General features: G+C 36.9%; 1 protein-coding gene and 1 long non-coding RNA gene across 2 annotated transcripts; both read right to left on the bottom strand.

Annotated features, from left to right (window-relative positions):
• Window positions 1-2321: 2321 nt before the first annotated feature.
• LOC115920684 lies at window positions 2322-9923 on the bottom strand. Its single transcript, XR_004062461.1, has 6 exons — window positions 9629-9923; window positions 9024-9094; window positions 8025-8260; window positions 4996-5234; window positions 4097-4166; window positions 2322-2586 (listed from the first exon to the last, which is right to left on the bottom strand). It is a non-coding gene; the product is annotated as an uncharacterized LOC115920684 (long non-coding RNA).
• Window positions 9924-10100: 177 nt separating this feature from the next.
• Window positions 10101-16029, bottom strand: LOC105442690 (multiple epidermal growth factor-like domains protein 6). Its single transcript, XM_030977278.1, has 6 exons — window positions 15924-16029; window positions 15061-15219; window positions 14432-14557; window positions 13468-13623; window positions 11355-11483; window positions 10101-10511 (listed from the first exon to the last, which is right to left on the bottom strand). Exons 3-6 carry the CDS (start codon window positions 14547-14549, stop codon window positions 10159-10161), a joined length of 756 nt encoding a protein of 251 aa, XP_030833138.1. The 5' UTR covers window positions 14550-14557; window positions 15061-15219; window positions 15924-16029; the 3' UTR covers window positions 10101-10158.
• Window positions 16030-17600: the final 1571 nt, after the last annotated feature.

Genomic DNA, 17600 nt, shown 5'->3' with positions numbered 1-17600 from the left:
AATCAATGATTACTCTTTCAAAGAGCGAGCTAACTCTTTTACTAACTTCATTTGTATAAAAGCAGAGAAATAAAATAAACAGAATGGCGACAATTTGAAATAGATTTGAGATCACTAGGTCTATGCGGATATCAAATTGGTAGTTTGGTAAGTATAATTTCTAAAATTGTGGCGGAGTCGCGGATAACTTTCCCGTCGGTGGTGGAATCTTGACAAAAGAGTGACGAACAATTCTGCAAGGCAATTCTGAAACTTTGCACATGGCATATATTTGTTTATGTTGTAAGAAGGTGTGTATCCATTATCGTGTCGAGGGATGAGGGGGCTTTGGGGGTTAAATCCTGGTTGAAGCCCCCTTACCCGCGGACACCCCCTCCCCCCGTTACGTCACACTCCAATAAACTACTCTAAAAGAAAGCAGAAAAGCAGAAAAGCAGATTGGTGAAGAGCACATTTTTGTTGGTGTGTGTTCCATAAATTGAAATTTTGGCCGATCGATATTTCGTTTTGTTAGAAGGGGGGGGGGGGGGGTAAGGTTAACTTTTTGGGGTCACCCATTACCACAATTTTTAATATTTTTTTCATTTTTATTATTATTTTTTTTTATTACAAAAAATAACAAAGGGGGGGGGGGGGGGTTCGAACCCCCTCCCTTGCGTACGCGCCTTAATGTAAACAGGCTTTCACAAAACCTTATTTCAATCCATATAGGATAACCTTTAGTTATTCTAAACAGCCTAGTTACTTCTTTTCTCATGATATCTACATTCTCTCTGCTCACTATTTTTGTCAGCTGCGTCATTTCACACGCGTAAGGAGCATGAGGTGTTTATCTTGAATAGCGTATGAAAACTCAAAGGTCACTAAACCTAAATGCCAGAAGGAACACATGATGTAAAATATTTTTCCTTCCTTCGGCAACAGTTTTTGAATAAATCTATATAAATTATACGTTAGAAAATCTAAAAAGAGATCTATGTCATTGAGGAACATTACACCGCCTCAAGTGAAAAAGAAATCAAAACATTTACTGTACAAATGTAGTGAATAACCTAAAATTGACATCTTTGCATTGTTAATGAAAGTTAATCGGATGACTTTAGACACAAATTCAACCCTTCATTCCTTTATTCGCTAGCGACTAATGATTTACAAATCACATTACATATAACCTCTTTCTATAACATTTCGAAAATAGCCACATTGATTAAGTTTCGTTATAACTCTTGTAACAATTGCAATAGATAAGTACCGTAGAATAAGCTTATAGAAAATGAATTATTATGAGCATCAAGACAAACGTATTACCAACTGTGTGTATTGCATAGCATGTTCATCATTTCAATTTCAATTTATTTATGTTTTCCAAAAAACATTTTAAATCGATTATAAACATTTACAACAACTTAGGAATACATATTGGAAACAGAGGGGTCAACTAAAAAGCAATTCTTGTATAACTGTGGACCCCTCAAATTATACTTATGAATAATGAGTAATTAAATTAACAACTTTACAAGGAACTACAAAATAGGTTTTAAAAAATGGGGGGGGGGGGGGGGGTCCAACAGAGGCGAGAACGAGACAAGACAGCACTTTACATGACAAAAGAACACGGTCACAACACAAAGGAGTAGACAATGCCAAAAGGGAGTGAGAGATCGGGGGTACAGGAAATAATACAAAAGGATGAGCTGCATGTGGGTTGAGAAGAAGTTGAGGACAGAGAAATGCGCATTAGAAAGGAGATAAGCATGACAGGGCACAATATAATATATCAAATTACATCTTGAGTCAGCGAGTAGAGAATGATCTTGTATTCAACAAAAACACCAACAACAACTTATACTTCTATGAGGTTTATATGATTGTAATCAAAATAATTTCATTTTTTTTCCTTAAAAATACCATTCGATGGAGTATTTTTTTATTTCATTACTTAAGGCATTTCAAAACTTTGGACCTTCATAATGTGTTTTTTAGCTAAGAGGGTCCGCAAGAGAGGTAAATGAAAATCCTCCGAATGTCTTGTTGGGTAATTATGGACTGAGCTGTTAAAAAAAAAACATAATTTTCTTGAAAAACAGATGGCAACATATTATTTTTTATAATCATACATTAATTGACCTAGTTGGACAAAATATAAGAGGACACTTTTTTTTTTTTTTTGGTCTCGAAATTTGAAAAATTGACATTTTGTTCCGTTGGGGTAACCTTAGGTCAGCCATTGGCATAATTTTTTTTATTTTTTTATTTTTTTATTAAAAAAAAAAAAAAAAAAAAAAAAAAAAGGGGGGGGGGGGGGGGGGGGGGGGGTTTGCTCCAAAATACACACATAAAAAAAAAATTCCTGCGTACGCGCCTGCCAGCAAGCATCAATATTGGCAACATACACCTTTGCCACGCTTGGGTTGCTTCTATATAATTTCTTCGTAGGTGTGGTAATTAGGTGTGTCAGTATTAGGATTTTGGTATGTATGGGTGTCTGTGTCATCATATGCAGAGTTCCCATACTTCGAAGAGGCCTCTTGTGCAGTATTTGGTGGTGACGCGGCCGGCTCAGCGTTTAAACGTCTTTGTTTGGTACTGGAAGTGAAATTCAATTCAGAACAACATTTATTTCTTCCTCCTTTGTAACATCATTGAATTGACATGCTTCCTGACCTAAATTAGTGTAAGGCCTTTAAACAAAAAAGATTTTGTATTGCCCTTTGCGACCGACCCCAAAATCTAGAAATCTCCGGTCGGCTTTAAAGCATTCAAAACGGAGAAATATCAGCCTAAAGAGGGAGAAGAAGAAAAAAAAGTTATTAAAAAAGAATTCCGACCGACCAACCCATGTTTTGGCACCTAAAGGGCAATACAACATCTTTATTTTGTTTTAATAGGCCAAATGAACATAACCAAACCACCCATCATTGTAAAGGAACACTACAGAGGGTAATATTAAATCTTTGATTTTTATTTTTTTCACGAATGTATTGGGTAATTCTGTAGTTTTGTTTTTTAATCATCTTTTTGCAACTTATGCAAAAAAAAATGCAAGGAATGTTGTCATTGCTTTTAGTGTTGTCTGTAGTTTGTGTCTGTATACAGTGTATTTCAACTACACTGTTGGTCATAATGGTGGAATATTTATTTTAACCCCAGTTTAGGGAAGGATTTAAATTTTTTTTAAATTTCTAATAGATCTAGATAATGGCATATATTCTGAGATTTTATTGAATGTTAAATTGCGAGTGTTTGTTTTGCGTGACTGCTAAATCATATGTGTGCTACTATGCTAATCAGCTAGGGAACCTACGTCCTTAAATCATAATTGACAGTAATGAGGATTAATGCCTCACAAAAGGGCACTAATATAGCTGATCGACACGATTTTTATCCTGTGGCCTCAAAGTAACGAGGCCATTGCTTAGCCCCTGAATCATGAATGTACGCAGTGTTCGCTAAGGTACGCGGCCGCCCCCACAAATCCCCCAAAACGAAGAAAATGCAATAAATTGTCAAAAATTCATTGCATTTTCCCCGGCCCCAACAGGAAAAATTCCTCTGTGTGGCCATGCCTTGAACCATAATGCATGGCCCTACAGAACTTACAACGTACAAATGATAGACCCTTGCTATGGGTTGTTTGTTGTCCATAGATCCATTTTTGCCATGATTTGCGGGATCTCGAGGACAACATATTAATTACAAGTGGCATTCTGTATAAAAAATATCGTAGTTAAACTTTGTTCGTTGCCATTTTGAGCATAACATATACCCTATCGGAATAGAGTACTTGACGCAGATACTTGTTTGTTTCTGCGTCAGGACGTAAAGCATAACAATTCTTAGTTAAAAAATTGATCAATGCAGATACTCTTGGGCAAAATGGGCCATCCATTGAACATAAGGGACTAAAGAAGTTATGTTTACCTTGAGATACACACATCTACCAAGTACTAGCAGTTAAGATAGAACTTTGTGGAAACATATGGCCCCTGTATAAAATATTATGGGAATGAGTAGGATTTAGTAGTCAAAGTTTAAATTCTCATGGAAAAGGTTTTATGTATGAACACAATAGTGATAAGTCTTATAATGTGCTTACCTGATGGTATCGCCTTAGCATTCACAGGTTCTGACCAATTGCTAGAACCAGCTCCATTAACAGTCTGTACCTATATTATTAAACATGGATATCAGTACAAAAATAATTCTTTAACATTTATATTTTTTCTTTAAAATTAAAAAAGTTTACTACCTCTTTCATGCTATTTCCTAAATCAAACTATATTTTCTAAAAGCACATAAGATAGCTGTTCTTAGAGGCTTAGTGAGGTGACTGAGATCAACTCTAAGACAACAACAAAGCTGTACAAATTTGTTTTATACATTGCATCTCAAGTGCGGATTCTCAAAAAAGGATATTTGACAAAACATGCCATTCAGACGTCCTCAATAGGGCAATTTACCAATCTGAATGTAGCGCATCCTTGCATTGTACGTTATGCATCATGCATTATACATTATGCATTATCTTCATCATTTATTCAAGTCAGCTTTTTCCTTCTTACGAGGGATTACTGACTTTCACGCCCTTCCTCCACTTCTTCTTGTCTCAAGCATTCTCCTCATTTCGACCAACCTACTGCTTTTTTTTCTTCACCATGGGCCCGTTGCACAAAACTAACTATTAATGGTAACTTTGCCATCAATGATAACTACCATGGAAACCTTGATTTTGATTGGCTGTTGAGCCCTATTACCATGGTGGTTGCCATTGATGGCAAAGTTACCACCAATGGTAAGTTTTATGCAACGGGGCCCATATCTTTCTGTAAAATCTTTGCTCTTCCTTTCCCTCTTATGCCATCCACTTCCAGATACCACACTCTTTTCGCATGTTCATCATCTTCACTTCTCAAACATGACCCATCCATGTCAATCCACCCCTCTTTACCTTTCCATGCCGTATACAAGTACGTATAATAACATGACATTTATTACCTGAACTGAGTAGTTGGACTTTGCTGTCAGGTCTATAACAGTATGCTCTCCTTTAAACGCACCATTCAATACTTCCTCCATCTTATAGTCACCATCAACAACTGGATCAGTTTGCTTGAAGCGGATGATATACTTCTGGATGTTACCATTGATGTTAGATGGTAGAGGGGTAGACCAGGATACAGTGAAGGAGCTTGTAGTACTCCGCGGTATAGCCACATTGATAGGACTAGGTGCAACTGTTAAGGGAAAGCATATAATAAGAGTCTATATTAACAAACTGTTATCAACTTTGTATGAGAGGATGCAAATTTCTTTTTTTGGGGGAGGAAGGGGAGGGTGGGTAATGGTAAGGATTATATGAATGAATGGTGGTGGTTATTTTACATGACTGCTAAGAAAGCCTAAATTCTTGTAAGTAAGCAACCAGATGGGCGACGGCTTTAGGTCTTCTCTAAGGGACCTGGTAATGAGGATTAATGCCTTACAAAAGGGCACTAGCGCATCGCCTTGGTTTCGAGCCCGGGTCACCGGACCACTGCTCTACCGACTGAGCTATCGCGCCTCCTTAAACATTATGAGCAAACAAGAACCTTATATACCATTATTTAGATAAAAGTTAAATTCTTTGCCCAGTAAATTTTCTCATAAATAGTTGATATTGATTGCAACTATGTACATATCAAGAGATTAGAGACTGCAAACTTGCGATTGATTAGAGGAATTGCAATTAATTTGGATAATCCACAACTCTTTATGAGACGGGGGCCTAGTAGTACTTTGTCTTGTTTGACATTGATCGCAATAACAATGTAAGTTAATGTCATAAAGGTTTCATAAAGACAGCTAGCTATTACAAGCAGCAGAGTGAAACAGTCCTTTACATACCAAACACAAATTCATTATAAACTATTAAACAATTACTCATCTGAGACGGGTCTCAATAAATCACAGGCTATGGTCTACAAAATATATATTAAATTCAAGCTGTATACAACTGAATAATATTAATTTGATATCATTTCCCAGCATAACAATACTTGCACCAAAAGAATGACATAAACATTTATTCTGTACTCGGCAGGAAAACTCTCACTTTCTTCAATTCGTTTTGCGGATAGTACGATTCACTGCTTCTGTCAATTCTCCTCATCTTTACTTGTTAGCATTCGTTGGGAAATGAGTTCAACTCAAACTATAATAAATTAATTGATAGCGATTTGCACATCTTTTACTATTTATATCGGAATAAGACTATTTTCCTTACAAGCATGTTTTGGATCTTATTATTACTGACCAAGAAGACATGATTGAATCATTGGTTACCTCTTCTCCAATAGGCAAGAGCGACCATCTAGTACTTGAATTCAAAGTAGTGGTGTCGAACATGTCTTGTAAAACCACCAACCTGGAACACTATGCATTCTTCAAGGGATATTTTGAAGGAATGAGGAAATTCGTCTATGAAAATGAGGTGTTTGATATACATGTGACCCATACAGATGATGTGTTAAGCTGTACTTGCAATGCTATTGTTGAACGGATCAATGAAGAAACAGATACTTTTGTGCTTAAATTCAAATCGAGAGCAAAGGATAGACCCTTATGGATGAATGCTGCTGTTAAAAAAGTAATTTGTGACAAACATAAAGCCTGGAATCGTTTCCAGTAAACAAGAAGCCAGCAAGACAGAGATAAGTTCAAGAAGATTAGGAACGAGGTCACCAGAATAGTTATTGATGCGAAGAAATCTTTTGAAAAGAAACTAACTTCAGATCTGAAAACGAATCCAAAATGTTTTTGGAAATATGTGAAAAGTAGAACAAAGACAATATCTTTCATCGGGTCACTGGAGAAACCCGATGGTGGCTATGCAGAAACAGACACTGAAAAAGCTAATACATTGAATAATTTTTTTGTCTCTGTATTGACGAGAGAAGATTTAGCCAATATTCCTAGCTGTGATCTGAGAAGAAATGTTACAACCCTGGACAACGTTGAATTTACAGAATCTGCTTTCAGAGAAGCAATCAAGAAGCTCAATCAGACCAAATCCCCTGAACCTGACAATGTACATAACCGTATTCTGAAGGAACTTGGGGATTAAATCAGAACTAAACAACCTACTTGTATGGTCTTGAACATGGCAACTCCCTTTCAACATTGAGAAATGCAAAGTCATCCACTATGGAAGAAGTAATCCCTTGTGTGACTACACTAAGAACGATGTGAACGAGCCATTACCTGCAGTTCAACATGAAAAAGATCTGGAATTAATATTCGATGATAAAATGTCCTTTTCAAATCACATTGACACTGCTTGCAATGCTGCAAACCGGAAATTAGGAATCATCAAGCGTACTTGTTCAACTATGGACAACAAGGGACTCACACAGTTATACAAGTCAATTGTGAGACCGGCAATAGAATATTGCTCTCCCGTGTGGCACCCTTATAAGAAGAAACATATTCTCAAAGTGGAAAAAGTTCAACGTCGTGCAACTAAAGTCCTTCAACCACTCAGAAGTCTTCAGTACAAGTTACGGCTAGAGCAACTAAATTTGCATTCATTATGATACAGACGTCATAGAAGCGACATGCTACAGGTCTATATTAAAGATAATGCATGGAATCGACGACCTCCAGTCAACTAATTTCTTTCATCGTACCACTGTCACAGTAACAAGAGGTCACCAGTTCAAACTACAAAAGAAATATGTAAAATCTAAATTGAGGCAGAGCTCTTTTTCACAGAGAGTAGTAAACGAATGGAATGGTCTCACATCATATGTAGCAGAAAGTCCATCACTCAATTCTTTCAAATCAAATCTTGACAAGTACTGGTTACTGAAGAAGGACAATTTTAATCCTGTCCATGTTCATCCGTAACTGCATAACGCCAAATTCAACAGTAACCCACTAACGGACACCGAGGGGCAAATAAGTTTTGTATAACTTTATGCCTACTTCCAAGGTATGATATCCAAGGTATGATAAGAATCCAAGATAAATAGCTGATGAAGTCTCACCTTCTTCAATTGTTTTGCCGATAATCTCACTGCTCCTATCACTTTCCTCGTCTTTATTTGATGCAGTTATTTGGATGGTATAGTCCAGATAGGTTTCTAACCCTCTTATCACACAGGAGCTATCGTCACGAGATACCAACTAAGATAGAGTTTGAAGACGTTGATCCAATGGCAGCATAGTAGATCATATAATGGGTCACTCCACTCCTGCATTCTGCTGATTCTGAGGGGGGATGCTGAAATATAAAGGTGCAAATACATGTAACATGCAGCACAATCACATTAAAGAAGTTACCTTTTCAATAGTAAACAAAAACTACAAGATGTTATTAATTTTTGCATACAGTTTCTCGGATTAATTATAATAATGAAATCAACGTGATGGAGCATTCTGTTAAACAAGAATCTTGTGATCACAAAACATATTTATATCAGCTTCTTACTTTGAAATCAAATTTAATCTGTATTTTATAGACCCCAAAGCACACACTTTCAACTGGCAAACATAGACATTGGTACACCTGTTTTCAATTAGGAAGCAATTAATTTAGTTAAATTTTGAGGTACGTGAAGAATGTCAAAGGCATACTAATGAAGCGAGTGAATTAACCGTTCATATTTGACATATCTTGTTGAAGTTTAGGTAAAATCCCGGGGATCTCAGCTGTTATGTCGGAATACTGTAAGCAAGCGTGACCACAGGTTTTCCTGACACTCCTAAACGAGGATTTCTTCTGAAACCAAAATACCCCCTAAATGATATACGCGTTTTTTTTTGGTTACGCATGCTAGCAGTATATATATTTGACTGAGACCCCCGGGGTAAAATTAAGTCTAATCAGGGTAGTAGATTTACCAGCTCCATGACCTAACAGTGTGGTTTTACCTCAATAAATTGTGGCTATTAACAATTATATATTTTGTATTCTGGACGTGTCTTTTCATCCAACTACATTTCACCGTAGTGACCAAAACAGCTATTCTTCAAGCAGTTCATACCTCCCATGTCACCTCTAGCTCTTTAGGGTTGATGGCTGAAACTTGTAGTCTAGTTGGAGACGCACTGGGTTCTAAAGTGTAAAAGTATATAGAAAATACTAAATGGCTTGGACTTGTAGTAGATGAATTCATAACATGTACATGCACTTCGTGTTAAAATCATACATGGCTACAACAGGTAATCTTCATGTGGTTTTACATCAAACGTCAACTAGTGAAACATGAAACTAACCATGGGGCAAAGCACAACGAAGGATACTATATTTCAGTTGGGAAAATGCATATTTTATAGAATACATTTTCTGTTTCAAATATTAGAAAGATAGAACAATTAAAAGGAGAATGTATGGAATTGAAGTTACAAATATTTCTATAGGACAGATGTTACCCACAAAACTATATAAGTTAAAGATCCTTCAATCATTGGAAAAATGCATAAATATCCAAATGTATTCACAAATAATTTACTTATATTGTAATACATGTACTTTCTTGTAGATAAATGTACATTTAAAAACAAGTATCTCAAAAATGTTTATTTTGCACCCTGAAATCATGACAAACCCTGAACAGATTCAATTACTTGTCTTCTGAACATAACTTACTTCTACAGCGAGTTATTGTGTTGTTCCAAGGAGACACGGTCCTGTTCCGCCGGTTCCTTCCCTCACTGCTGCTACACGAAACCTGTAATCTGTGTCGGGTGTCAGGTTACTAACGATAGCTAATGTTGTGACTTGGTCTACTCTCTGATCCGTTACCCAGTCACTTTCCTTCTTTACAAAGACATCATATCCTACCAGAGGAGGATCACCAATGTCATCTTCTTCAGACCATGCATTCCATCGAAGACCTACTGTAGTTGACGTGGTGCTCACTATCACTGGTGTCTTCTCTATGACTGGCAGAACTGACAAAAAGGAAAAGAGACAGAAATAATTAATACAATTTATTGAAATAACTGTCAAAATCAATAACAATGACACACCTATCATCTTTAAGTTTCTCCCATCAAGTTAACGTAAAAATAAAATTTATCAAAGAAAAAAACCTAACATATTTCATGTAACCCTGTATGCAGATAATGTGACTGCGAATGATTCTGCATTTAAAGATAGTGAATTCCTGCTTCCTATTACAAACGTATCTCACAGAAGTACAGTAGAGTGAAGCGATGACACGCAATTTGCTCACCATAGGTTGCGTTGGTAACGGGAGTACTGGGATAGCCTACATTTTCAACAATAAGAATGCAAACGTATCTCCCATATTCCTGTGGATACACACTATCAACATTAAAGACAACAGCTCGTTCTGACCCTGAGACAATGCTAAATCTCCTGGTGATTCCCGTCCTGTCATTTATGTCTCCAGTACGTCTGTAAAGATCAACTGATGATGCATCGGGAGGTGGGATACCCTCAACATAACATGTGAAGGTAGATGGTTGGTATGGGTTCACTCTCACTGGAACCAATCTTGATATTCCTGTCAAGAACCAAACCAGACATTAAACACTATATTATGCACATCGTTATATCGAGACAGAGCAAACCCTAAGGCCAATCATTTTATTTAACATCCACTCACTTTATGTGTTTAACTTACAATATATATGACAAACAAATCCTATAATGTATAATGATCTATAATGTAATAAAATTATAATGATATGTAATACACTTTAACATGTACATACATGTAGGTGTACCTAAACAAGGGAAGATCTTAATCTGATTATTTTGTTTAAAGTTGAATTGCTTATAAATGTATATCAATGCGATACTCCTGGCAATCAAATCATACATGCTTCGTGAAACCACCGACTATTATCAGTTAAGATGTCTTTCCACTTAAGAAAACTAATTTGAGTAAAACATTTTTAAAAAGAGTATCAAATAACAGATAATCATTTGGAGGATTTTTCATATTTTTATTTTACATTACCGTTACACTTCCGCGTTGTATCGTGTAGGAGAAACTTCATACAGAGCAAAACATACAAAATAGTTTGCGAACTTATGTGCATATATATGTTCAAGTGTCTGCAAAAACAAGATAATACTCATAATCATAATGTCTATTTATATAACGCCCGGGTACCCCCGGGTACTGATGCTCATGGGGCTCTAGAAAGAACTTAAACTGAAGTAAAAATACTTGCTCCACAAACTTCTGGAGCAAGATTGTGAACAACATCTTAAAATAAGCAAATACATGCACATATTATAGTTATATACATATATATGCACTCTGAGATAGTTTTCATCCGAGCCATTTTGAAGCTGAACAAGAAAAGAAACCAGAGCACAAAATGCTAGGTATAATTACTTTGGCAGTATGGTCCAATCCAGGTATCAAGGCACTGTCCATTACACAAACCTCTCTGCTTCTCACAAGCTTCTGGAGCACAATGACATTGCTGAACACAATCCAAACCAAAGGTACCCCCTTCACACTCTGAAAACAAATGAAACAAAAGTCGAATATATTGGAAACATCTGGTCAATGAGCATACCTCAATACCAAAGCTTATCCTTTGGCACACAAATCAAATCATTTCAATCAGGTAAAATTATTCGATATTCTTCTGGCTCACGTCTTTGTGAGTAAGTTTAACTTGATAATAATAATAATAATAACAATAATGTATTTATATAGCGCATTTTCCATATACATGTTCAAATGCACTTTACAGTTATATGGTTAACAAAAGAGGTGAGTTTTTGAAGGTATTGACATATTGTTGGTTAGAGATATGGGTAGGTTATTCCACAGTTTGGGAGCAGCAGTTGTGAAGGCTCTGCCACCAAGTGTGGGTAGCATCTTGTGAGATGGGTGGTTCAGCGTGATGCCTTGAGAGGAGCAAAGGGAGTAGCGGGATGGTTGCCTGGTAGTTATAAGTTCAGAAAGGTAGGGAGGAACCAGACCGTGGATGCACTTGAAGGTGAGATGAAGTATATTGTATTGAATCCGGGGCATGATGGGTAGCCAGTTCAATTGACGAAGGGTAGGTTTCATTTGACAGAACTTGGGTGAACTTGTGGCAAGTCTGACGGCAACATTTTGAATTAGCTGTAGTTTCTCGATGTGAGTTGCAGTGGCACCATAGAGTAGACCATTACAGTAATCCAAGTGGCTGGTGATGAAGGCGTGAATAAGGGTGAGTAATGAATGACCTCTGTCTAGATACTTGCGAATTCGACGGATATTGTTAGAAGAAAGAAGCTGCTTTGCATACATTCAAACATGTCGATTCGTGGTCATGTTCCAATCAAATTGCAACCCAAGTTCTGGACACGAGATGCAAGGAAGATGTCAGTATTGCCGGTCCTGATGTGGGGGATGTTGATCTTCGGCCTCTGACGCGTGCCAATAATGAGGAACTCTGTCTTGTCATCGTTGATCAGCAGATTGCTGATAAGTAGTAAAGATCCAGTACTACTAGAAATATGTTGAAGCCTGCTGTTCAGGGACCACCTCTAGATCTGCTGTTATCTTGATTACCACTCTAACAGCTCACCATGCTGGCCGCAACTCTTCATTTCAGACAATAACTTTTCACAACTAGTGCAGCTCTTACTACGGAGGATTGTTGTGTAATGCTATTCTACGGAGACCAGACGTTTGTTCCTAGGACAATTATTCTGAGCTGTATTTCAGCAATTGTATGGGTTAGGGCTCGGGTTGCAATTGCATTTTAGGTTTAGGGTTAGAGTCAGTTCACTGTTGCGTCAAGGGTAGAAGACAAGAACTTGGTTAAGTGTAGAATTAGGCTGCGTTCATGCTTAAATTTTGAAGGCAGAATGAGCGATCTGAAACGCTCATCGTAAACGCTCATCGTGATCGCAGTTCCACGATGTAGTGTTCATGCTTACTTCTCTGGCTCCCCAGGCAATTCTCCGTGTGTGGCCTTAATTGGTCTTCCAGCTGGATTTGCAAACCTTCACTGAGCATGCTACGTAGACCCACTAGAGGTCAGTGCGTTGACCCCATTTAAACGCGTTTACAAATTGTAAACGCATCTTTTTGTGAGTTTACGATCGGCGATCGTGATCGCCGTTTTTCGGTGATTCTACAAAAGTGAGCATGAACGCAAGCGTGTTTTAAACTAAACGCGTAACAGATGCCTGATTCTGGCCGTCAAAATCAAGCATGAACGCGCAGGTGCATAGGTTTCGTATAACAAAGAATGACTTCTAATTTGGGGGTCATAATTTAATCAACTCAAGTGTGTTCAAGGGCAAAGTACAGTTTATGGGCAATAGAGTTTCAACTTTGCCCCTCAAAGCAGTCAATATTTGAATACTAGAATCTTTGTACATAAAACAATCACGGTGTGCACACTGGACCATACTTGATGTACATGTATGGAGTCTTGAGAGAAATTAATAGGAATTGATATGGAAAATTAAACACGCTGTATTGAAAAATAACATTTTACCTTGACAGCTGACCTGGCCACTGCGTACTTTGTATCCTAGAGCACACTTCTGCTCAAGGCACTCCCCAGTATCTTTACCACATGGGTCATCATTCAAGCAATGACATTTATCAGTGCATTGAGATCCATAGTAACCGTCTTCACATTCATCTGGAACTGGGATGATAAGAAGAAATTTCAAACAACAATTCAGCAAGCACTTGCAAATAATACTAGATGGAGTTCAAAAATATAAATTGTTGTCATTATAAATGTATTTTCTTTGCAAGTACAGAGTGAGTAAAAAAAAATGTCCCACTTTTTAAAAGTTGTATTGTTTGCAGAGATTCAAATGAAAATGGTACCTAAATGTACGGGGAGGATAACTGTATCAAGACATATCATGAAACCCATGATTAGATATTCATACTTCAAACAATACAACTATTAAAAAGTGGGACCTTTTTATGGGCTTGTAGGTAAGCAACCAGACGGCCGACGGCTGTAGATCCTCTCCGAGGGACCTGGCAATGAGGATTAATGCCTTATCAAAGGGCACTAGCGCATTGCTTTGGTTTCGAACCCGGGTCACCAGATTACGAGACCACTGCTGTACCGACTGAGCTATCGCGCCGAAGTCGTCCAGTCGTCTGCTACTACTACTACTACTACTACTACTTCTACTAATATAACTTCTAATGGAAATGGAATGTACCCGGAATATACGGGAGGTGTTGTCCCCAAAACACAGCTTAAGAGTGGGTTTATCTACAAAAATTAAAAAAGTAATATCTTCAAGTTTATCCATTGACTACTGAATTATGTAATTCCACAAAAAAGTAAAATACAGGAGCCAACCGGGTCCTGTAGGCAATGGGGTTAAAACATAACAAAATTACAAAACTTACAAAGCTGCATGGACATGTATAATTTGGGGAAAGCATTTATGTCATATTATATGTTATCAATGCTGACCACGACTTACTTTGACAGTTATCCCCAGTCCAGCCAGTCTGACATCCACCTGTACATATTCCGCTGTAGATATCACATAATGAACCACAGTGACATGTCTGTGAACATCCTGGACCATATGTACCCATAGTACATACTGTAAAGGAATTCAAAATACAAAATCAGGATGGCCAGATACGATACATTCATCAGAAAGAAATGTTGTGCATGTTACAATAATTTACTCTGATTAATTTCTCCTCTTCTTATCTTCTTCTCTCCTCCATCTCCTCCTCCTCCTCTTACGTCTTCTCCTTCTTCTCCTCCTTGTTCTTCTCCTTCTTCTTCTCCTCCTTCTTCTTCTCCTTCTTCTTCTCCTCCTTCTTCTTCTTCTCCTCCTTCTTCTTCTCCTCCTTCTTCTTCTCCTCCTTCTTCTTCTCCTTCTTCTTCTTCTCCTTCTTCTTATTCTTCTCTTTTCCATTGAGTAGCGCCTGACCCCAATCATGAATCTAGCATTATCATCATGTGCTTTTGATATTCCGAGAAAAAATTAAATTTTCGGAGAATTGTAGATGTACATGTATGAAAACTTTTAGGCCTTCTAGATACATGAGTTTTCACTATTATAATTTGAGCACAATAATATATCGGAAGCCTTACGTGTGTTACATGAAAGACCATGGGCACCGACGTCACATGAACATCCATAAGGATAAGGAAGGCAAAAGAGAAACCCATGACATTGTGTGGCAGCATTGCGGAATGAACAACGAAACTCGCAGTTCAATCCAAAGTTATTTCCACCATCATCTCTACAAACTGAAAAAGAAATAGTTGCAATGTTGAATCAAAACCTTATGGATTAGAATATGAAATAAGATTTCATGAGATAAATTTCAAATATGTTTGGTTGCTTTCCTGTAATCTCATTTGCAATTACTGATGGTGTCTAATGCTCTTTAAACATAACAGTTTTTACTACAATGAATAAAGCCCTTCCATTTCATGGATAGCAAAGTTCGTCGATCATAAAATTAATGTTATTGAAACATTTATTCAGGCGTTATTTAGACATTCATATGGTGTTAAGAATAAGAAACAAAAGTCAATCTTTTCCCATGCTGTATATAATTTTTCATTCGTATTTCGTATTGATGTATTTGAGGGTCACTTTACAAAGTATTTACAAACTTAGTCATTTTACGTTATTTAACAGACTGTTCATAATACACGAGAGATAATACGTTAAAAACAGAAGCATAGATGGTAGACTTACATTATTCTTGAAAACGATTTCTGGTCAGATGACGCTATAAAGGAAATATATTAAATTTGAAGAAGACGTATAATACTCTTCAGATTTCTCTATCTCCTCGGCAGGTAGAAGAATATTTGAAATGAACATAGATGTACATTGCTCTGTTCATTTACAATGGAATAAGTCAAGAAATATCTTCCTCAATTCATCTATTAAGATAAAAAAATAAATATCATTCCACATGAAGTTCTACAGGCCTACTTACTTTCTAAACAATTCGGTGCCTTGAAGTTGTTAGGACAGATACATAGACCAGACTTGTCATCACAGACTCCACCATTGTAGCATTTATCACAGATACCATAACACTCAGGGGACCCCACTTACCAGCAGGGCATTCTAATATGAGATAGGGAGAGTTAAACAGAAAGATGTAAAGTACATGTCACTAAAGATTATTATTTTTTTTTAAATAGATAGGAGATACGCAGAGTAAAACAAAATTGAAGTAGACAATTGAAAGTTAGACAATTGAAAGTTAAACAATAAAGTTCTCGAACGTAGAACTATACTGTATGTCATTGGATCTGTTACATTCTAAAGATATTTACAGGTAATTTTGAACTGGCCTCCGTACAAATCACACCATAGATTATAATGATAATAATAATAATAATAATAATAATAATAATAATATTCAGTTTTTATATAGCGCTTATTCCAATCACTAAGGGCTTCCAAACTTGGAGATTATTATCCCGGCTTTAGCTGTGCTGCCATTACACGCGCTCTAGCATTTCAAAGAATTAATTTCTGCCAGGTACCCATTAACATAAGTGGGTTGAGTGTGGCAAATGTAGATCAATATCTTGCCAAATGACATTAGTGCAGCCGGGGGTCTCGAACCGCAGACCTTGTTATCGACAGTCCGGTGACTTAACCACTCGAGCACAGCACCTGAATTTCATGATTTGAAGTTTCATATACATCTTTTGAAATTAGATTTACAAAGGGGAATAGGCTGTCCATTTTACGGTATTAAATTTGCCTAGCCTAAAAGGTCAGACTTGGACATAATCTACAAGAATACTCTAGAATAACACTTGTCAGAAATGTACACATTCATTTTTTGGATCTGTAATTCAATATTTATGAATAGGCCTATGTAAACATCATCATCTAAATACATCTTACATGTTAGTCCAATGAATCTAAAATAAAGATTCCTTAGCAAAATATGAAGCAATACCTTTACATGCATCATAACAAACAATGTGACGAATACACTTGTACATGTACCTCGGACGATGAGTCTGTATAATCCCCCTCTATTTTGATCCCTCTCGTTATTATAGAAGATCTCATAGATTCCTTGGTCTGATGTCTGGATTGGGTTTGGGAAGCTGATTCGAGTCTGCCCATCAAATGACGTAAGAACCTCACTTCCATCTTTCATCCAAGTAATCACATTGTCACTCGCATCAGGATTAGAACGACTAGTCATGCTGATCATCACCCCAGTGTCATTTACATTGACTGTCTTTGTAAACAGTCATCACTTGATATGAATTTAGCTGTTAAAAGGGATGATAGTTAAACAAATAAAAAACAAAGTTAACTGTAATGTATTATTATGGTGCCTATACAGGTCACGTGCAGTGTAGCTATATTTATTAAACTGTATGCTTTTATAGGACTTTGCATTCATTTATTTCACCGTTGATATACATCCAAGAGTATACCATGGCATATAGTATGTTGCATGTAACGATCCATTTGGACTTTCCTTGAACATTTGAATGCACTGCATAAACAGCATCAACACAAGTGGGTTTGTTTCAGACTCAACTCCATACCGCGCATGCTTTTCATATGATATCAATTCTGTGCTATTTAAGTCTAAAACTTATTAACAGTATCCTTCCCTAGAATCTCATGATTC

This window comes from Strongylocentrotus purpuratus, unplaced genomic scaffold, assembly GCF_000002235.5.
Source record: "Strongylocentrotus purpuratus isolate Spur 01 unplaced genomic scaffold, Spur_5.0 spur5_scaffold_9, whole genome shotgun sequence".
Taxonomy (NCBI): domain Eukaryota; kingdom Metazoa; phylum Echinodermata; class Echinoidea; order Camarodonta; family Strongylocentrotidae; genus Strongylocentrotus; species Strongylocentrotus purpuratus.
Note: the sequence above shows the minus strand (reverse complement) of the source record. Positions and strands in the feature narration are given on the sequence as shown.